General features: G+C 36.8%; 1 protein-coding gene across 1 annotated transcript in view; it reads right to left on the bottom strand.

The window, feature by feature from the left end:
• ALDH7A1 (aldehyde dehydrogenase 7 family member A1) overlaps positions 1-6,516 on the bottom strand; it is an 83,611-nt gene that overhangs the window by 2,323 nt on the left and 74,772 nt on the right. Inside the window, exons 13-16 of the mRNA XM_007942216.2 lie at positions 6,102-6,208; positions 4,681-4,797; positions 3,444-3,541; positions 3,162-3,235 (exon numbers count right to left, since the gene is read on the bottom strand). Coding sequence (XP_007940407.1) covers positions 3,162-3,235; positions 3,444-3,541; positions 4,681-4,797; positions 6,102-6,208 — 396 coding nt within the window. The remainder of the gene's footprint in view (positions 1-3,161; positions 3,236-3,443; positions 3,542-4,680; positions 4,798-6,101; positions 6,209-6,516) is intronic.

Genomic DNA, 6,516 nt, shown 5'->3' with positions numbered 1-6,516 from the left:
TTTTTTTTTTTTCTTTTAAGTTCTCTTAAACAAAAAATCATTGCCATCAAGTTGATTTTGAGTCATGCAACCCCAAGTGTTACAGGGTAGAACTGCTCCATAGGATTTTCTTAGCTGCAATCTTTATGGAAGCAGACTGCCAGGCCTTTCTTCCATGGTGCCACACTTTAAAGAGCTCCAGGTATCATAAACAGTGAAATACAAAAACTATCCCCTTCATTTTAGTTTACTAAGAAAGTGTTTTGTAGGTTTTATAAGCAACTGAATAAATGTAAATTATGGCAGAGGTACAAATCAGTCAAACTGGGAGCTCTGGGCCAGAGGATGTGGGGCTCAGAACAGGATGGGGAGAGAAAATCACAGGGAAATAAAAGAACAGCAACTAGGAACTTGACTGGTAAATTGTTCCTTACGTTAATGATAAAACTCTCTACAAGATAAGGTGGTTCCTTGTTTTTATACAAACAATGCAGTTTATGCTAAACACTTGCTTTCCTCTAAAGTCTGCAAGGTGTTGACCACATCCCAGAGGAAAATTAAAGGGGCAGCTCTTCCATTTTCTCTTGGTGTCCAGCTCCCACACCATCTCCAGAGTATCAACTACCAACTGCTAGGCAGAGGGTGCCAACTTTGATGAACTCTAATAAAACTGTGAGCACTGAGTCCCTAATGAGCTTCCCTGGTAGATAACATTCACACCTGTCACAATCCACTGTTGGAGGAATTAAACACTACTGTGTGCCTCCATTAGGAGCTATGGTGGTATAGCTGCTAACTAAAAGGTCACTGATTCAAACCCACCAGCTGCTGCACAGAACAAAGATGAGGCAGTCTGCTTCCACAAAATGTACAGCCTTGGAAACCCAGTGAGGGTTGCTATGAGTTGGAATTGACTCTCAAAAGTTTGGTGCCTGGTTTCCTCTCCAGACTTCGCCTCAGGCTTCGTTTTGCTGATTTTGCTTTGTAGCCTTTTGCTATAATAAATCACCGCCATGAGCACAACTCTAAGCTGAGACTTGTGAGTCCTTCGCAAATGACCAAACCTGGGCATGGTCTCAGGGAGCCCCAGCACATTAACCTAGGATTTTATACCAACCATACTATTCATCAAATACAAGGGTTATATAAAGACATTTTGATAAATATAAGTTCTAAATTTCATTTCCAGAAATACACATTTCTCTTCTATGCACTCTGTTTCTGTATGTCACTAGAGGATGTGCTCAAACAAAATGAACACGTAAACCAAGAAAGAAGACATGAGATCCAGAAAATAGAGGAATCAACATAGGAAGGGAACAAATGAAATTCCTACAGTGATGGCAAAGGAGCTTTCAGGATTAAAGCTGTGCAGCAAGCCTGCAGAGCAACAAGTCCAGATCACAGGAGGACAGAGAGCACCACAAGGGGAGAAAAAGGGAACTGACAACATTTTCTGATGGGCTGACTCTGTGGGAAATTACATTAAGTGGACTTTGGAGGCTGTGAGCCACTGTAACAGTAAATACACAGAAAATTAAGCAAGTGAAAAATTTAACTCAAAGGAAAACAACATAATTCTATAAGAAAATTATTCATAGACAATTGCATGAATTCAACAAGGTTAATATTTACATGGTTATAATAAATAATATTAACTGAATTAACCAAAATTTGTGATAGTATATTGGAAGATACAACAGGGAAGGATTAAGGTTTCTAACAGAAGGTCAAAAAATAATTTCTAGAGTAGTCAAACCAAGAGATAGCAGTGAAAGCATAGTATTTAGAATACTGAGGTAAATTTATTTTTTGTTTCAGCAAGAAGAATCAAAAAGTAGTTGACTCTGAGAAAGGAAGAGAAAAGTGGAGGAATAGTTTCTTCTATTTCAAGGCTAAAACAATTTTTATACACATAGACATATATACACAGAGATCCTCCTTTGAAAATAAAATTAATTTTGAAAGTTTAAGCGAAGACTTGTCAATTGGAAAATGCAGGCAGGGACTAGAAACAGACATTAGTTAAAGACTACCACAGGGCCAGACAGGTAAGTCAATGCATGCATTCAGGTGATTAGACAGTAGAGAGCAGGGACATGGGCTGAACTGGAAACCAGAGGCTTTAGTAAAAGTCATGTGGTTGTTGTTATTGTTTTTCTGTGCCGTTGAGTTGGACCCGACTCATAGCAACCCTTCCTTGGGCTGCTGAGGCAGTATCACTATGGAAGTAGGTTGCCCCATCTTTCTTCCAAGGAGTGGCTGGTGGGTTTAAACCACCAGCCTTCTGGTTAGCAGTCAAGTGCCTTAGGCACAATGCTACCAGAGCTCCCAAAAGTCATCATACTGAATAGTAATTTTAGTGTAATAAGACTTCCACTTATCATTTAATTTTTTACATGTATTAATGCACGTTTGTTTTGCTTCCATAAAAAAAAAAAAAAAAGCCAATGCTATCCGTTCTTACTATCCTTTGGATCCTCCCCCCTCCTTTTCTCTTTTAATTTATGTTTATTGTCCTGCATATATGACAAAAAAAAAAAGAAAGAAAATCACCATTTCAACATTTTTCACAAGTACAATTCAGTGACATTAATTACATTCATCACGTTGTGCAATCATCACACTATCCATGTCCAATGGATCACTTTTTATAAGTAAAATTAACTGATTGTTGGGAAAGGTTTTTGTTTTTTTTAAGTTCTCGCTAAATTTAAGTACTAAAAATTCAAGGTTTATTTTTTTAAAAAAGAGGAGCATGGCTCAGTGAAAAAGAAACAACTTAGCATTTTCCCTAGTGAAGATAGTTTATCATTTATTACTTTGCAAATAAAACCCAGAATATTTTGTATGAAATATTCTGGCTCTCAAGCAGGGGTTCTTAGTCTTTTTGGGGTCTGCAGAGTCTCTCCACAAGGCAGATATCACAATTTCAGGAGCTTACATACCCCATGTAAACGGACCCCACCTATAACTGAATGCTGCATTAGGACAGAAAACAGAGGGCCTGGGCAGTAACTCTGAATATGGAATAAAAGCTCTCTCAGGCATTCAAATTAGATAAAATTATTATTTCAGAATACTAGCTATGTTTCAACAGGATCAAACTTTCCTAAAAGCTACTACTTACTGCTTTTCCTTTGCTGCCCAACATGGGAAATGAGATACAAGTCTTTACATACCAAATGCACCTCCAATCTCAGCCCCGCTCGTTGGAATATTGACGTTTACAATGCCACAGTCTGATCCTTTAGGTCTGTGTGGGAAAAAAAGGAGGCAAGGTAAGAGCAATATACTGGGAAATTTAAAACGAAACAAATGAAGAACCCAAAGAAATAAAAATTCTTAAGATTTCCAGTGCTAAAAATGCATTTGCAACTCTGATAGTTTCCTTGTCTTTTCTTAAAGTCCATTCATTACACAAATATGATTTACACAAATTTTCAAAGTAGATAAAGATGTACCCAAGCCAGCGGAAGATTCTTCCCAAATCCTTGGTAAAGACACTACTTGAAAGTCCCTGTTTTACTTCATTATTCCATGCAAAGACCTCTTCTTCATTCTAAAAGAACAGGTATTAGAAGTTATTAGATGATACAGTGTTCAGGTCAAAGTTCACTGATATTAAACTCATTTCATGAGATGCACTAGAATAATTTTATTGTGCAAAACGTTCACATTTTATGAATGCTATGTTTCTTTCACATAGTGTTTTACGACTTTTTCCCCTAATTATGCTTTACTGAGAAACAAAAATTAGTACTTTCTTCCATTTCATTCAGTACATTCAATCAGCTATAGAATTGCTAACATTAATGGAGTACACTGATTCAAGAATTTTTCATGCTTATACTCACTTGATCCTCATCCTAGGAGATAGGTCTATATCATCTCAATTTTACAGACAAGGCAACTGAGGATGTGCTCTACCAAAATGGAGGCGTAAACCAAGAAAGACATAAAAGATCCTTGAGGAAAATATTTAACCTCTTTGAAAGAGGTTAAATTTTTTATCCAAGGTCTCACAGTCACACATACACAAATATAGATTAACACACATACACCCACTATAAAACACGAAATTACTATTCTCTATAGTCACCAAATGTGAGAAGATGATAATTTAAAGCACAATATAGAGAAATGCAACCACACAGTTGCAAAATGGTGCAATTCTCATTATCTTCTGTTAATCATGGCATATTCATACTTGGATTTCATTTCTGCAGTCTCAAAAATAATCCTATATATTTGCTGGCAAGTCCAGTGTCTTAGACCCTCTAGTTATCTTCACCTGTTAAAACCTGCACAGCCTGTCCTCTGAAACAGGTCACAGCTGTAGGTCTTCAGACTGTGCAACGTTTTCTCAGGTGATAAGTAGCAGCAGACTATCTAGTTCTCCTCTCTCCTGTGTAGGAGAAACTGCCTCAGAGGTACAGGAGATGAGGGCTATCCTCCATAAATTCCAGCATCAGCCCTCTGAAAACCTGTCTTTGTTTCCTGGGCAGCTAGGCTAACATACTTTAAAGCTTTTCATCTCATCATATTTTATGCTTAATCTTGAAATTTTGACAAATCAGAGTAACTTTCTAAAACCATCTTAAAGACTAATTGAGTGAAACATAATACACCTTCATTTTCCCCTAGTCTTTTTCATTTGTTTCAATATTTGACTAGAAAAAAGAGAGAATCAACCATTACCTTGAATTTAAAGACATAAAGAATTGGAGCAAAAGTCTCTGTGTGCACAATAGATGCATTGTGGGTGAGACCTGTCACAATTGTTGGTTCTACATAATTCCCAGGGCGATCCATAACCTTGAACAGAGAAATAAAAAGAATTAAAGCATTTTGTTTAGCAGTATTAAGGTCCAGAGGACAAAATCTTTGCATATACTTATGGGAAAAATGTTAACATTATTTATTTACTAGGTGAATTCTTTCTCCAAAATAACTTCCCATCATGAATGAAAATTACCTCTTCCTACTATTGGTTCTAATTTAATTGGGCAAAGAAAAATTAAAAAGGAGAATTCGGCAGTGGAGAGCCATGCCATGTGTCATGACCAAGTTGGGCTGAAAAAACGCCATTGACAAACAGTTATTATTTTTTTAACTTATGTATGTTACAAAGAGATAACCTACACCTATTAAACAAAAATCTAAAGATCCAAAAGGATATACTCTAGAAAGTCTCTTAACCAACCTCCATGTAACTAATGCCCACTTCTTCTATAGAACAGTCGGATGCTACAGGAAGCTGCTTTGGTTGGAAGTCAACTCTCTAGTGTGTCTCCATAATTCTGCTCTTAGCCTATGAGCTGTATGCTTACCAAGAGTCAACTGTATCTACTCCCAATTCACTGTAATGGTAGCTGTCTTTGTTACTGTGATCCCATATTGCATTATGCAACTTAAATAAATATTATACACAGAAAAGAAAAAAGATTAAGTTGACTTCTTTGTAAAAACTCAACATAAGTGAGTAACAAAAGAAAAACAAAATAAGACAAAACACAAACAGCTGTCCAATAAGATGTATTAACAGGAAAAGTAAGGAACAGGCAAAGCCCAGAAGATTTTGCCCTCAGACTGCTTTGTGAGAATTTCTGTCCTTAATGAATTTTAAAGACACTGAAAATGCAACTATAAATTATAGATAATAAATTATATGGACAGTTTATGCAAGGATTAAAAAAAAATTCCAATCATACATGAAGAAATCACTTTGGCCCTACATCAACGTAAGTATATTGTATTAAACTGCAATAACATGTTTATGTTATGAATTTTTTTTATGACTCCCTGCCTTAATTGACTTTTTCAAATAACCAGTAAATATAGATTATAATTGCTCTGAATGCAAGTCTTCTACTGTACCATGCAAAGGCTTCCTTTTCTAAGGATATTTCTAAGGACTTAATTCAAAGGCAACCAAAGGTATGAGTTTCTTATGTGTCCTTCCAGAAATACTCTATGCATTTTATAGTAACATTCTTTAAAACACATTATTTCACTCTTACAATATGGGTGGGGAGAAGGAAGATGGCAAATCCCTGCTTGTGCCTATGGGAAAACAGTCAAAAAACCTATGACCACGGATCTCAGACAGTTTTCATTACCTTGCCACCACAGACTACTGTGCCACCTTCTTTCTTTGCTTCTTCCACTGCCCCGAGGAACATGCTCACTGCCTGTTTTGTGTGGAGTGGCCCATAGAGAACATTAGCTGGAGAGAGAAAAGGAAAACTCTTCATTTTGCCTTAAGTAGTACCATTTTATTATCACAGCAGCTTTTCCACTGAACAGCCCGATCCCTTCATATATTACCTCAGTTTACATCAGGAGTCGGCAACCTTTACCTCTAACAGGCCAAAGAGTAAATACTTCATGCTTTGTGTGACATCTGTGGTTATAGCACCAAAGCAGCCATAGACAATATCTTCTACTGAATGGGCAAAATTGTGTTCCAATAAACTACACTTACAGTAAAGAGGTGGTAGGCCAAATCTGTTTGCCAGGTCAGTTTAGAGCAAT

Source organism: Orycteropus afer, unplaced genomic scaffold (assembly GCF_000298275.1).
Source record: "Orycteropus afer afer isolate SDZICR_OR568_19922 unplaced genomic scaffold, OryAfe1.0 scaffold00086, whole genome shotgun sequence".
Taxonomy (NCBI): domain Eukaryota; kingdom Metazoa; phylum Chordata; class Mammalia; order Tubulidentata; family Orycteropodidae; genus Orycteropus; species Orycteropus afer.
This window is presented reverse-complemented; position numbering and strand designations above follow the sequence as displayed.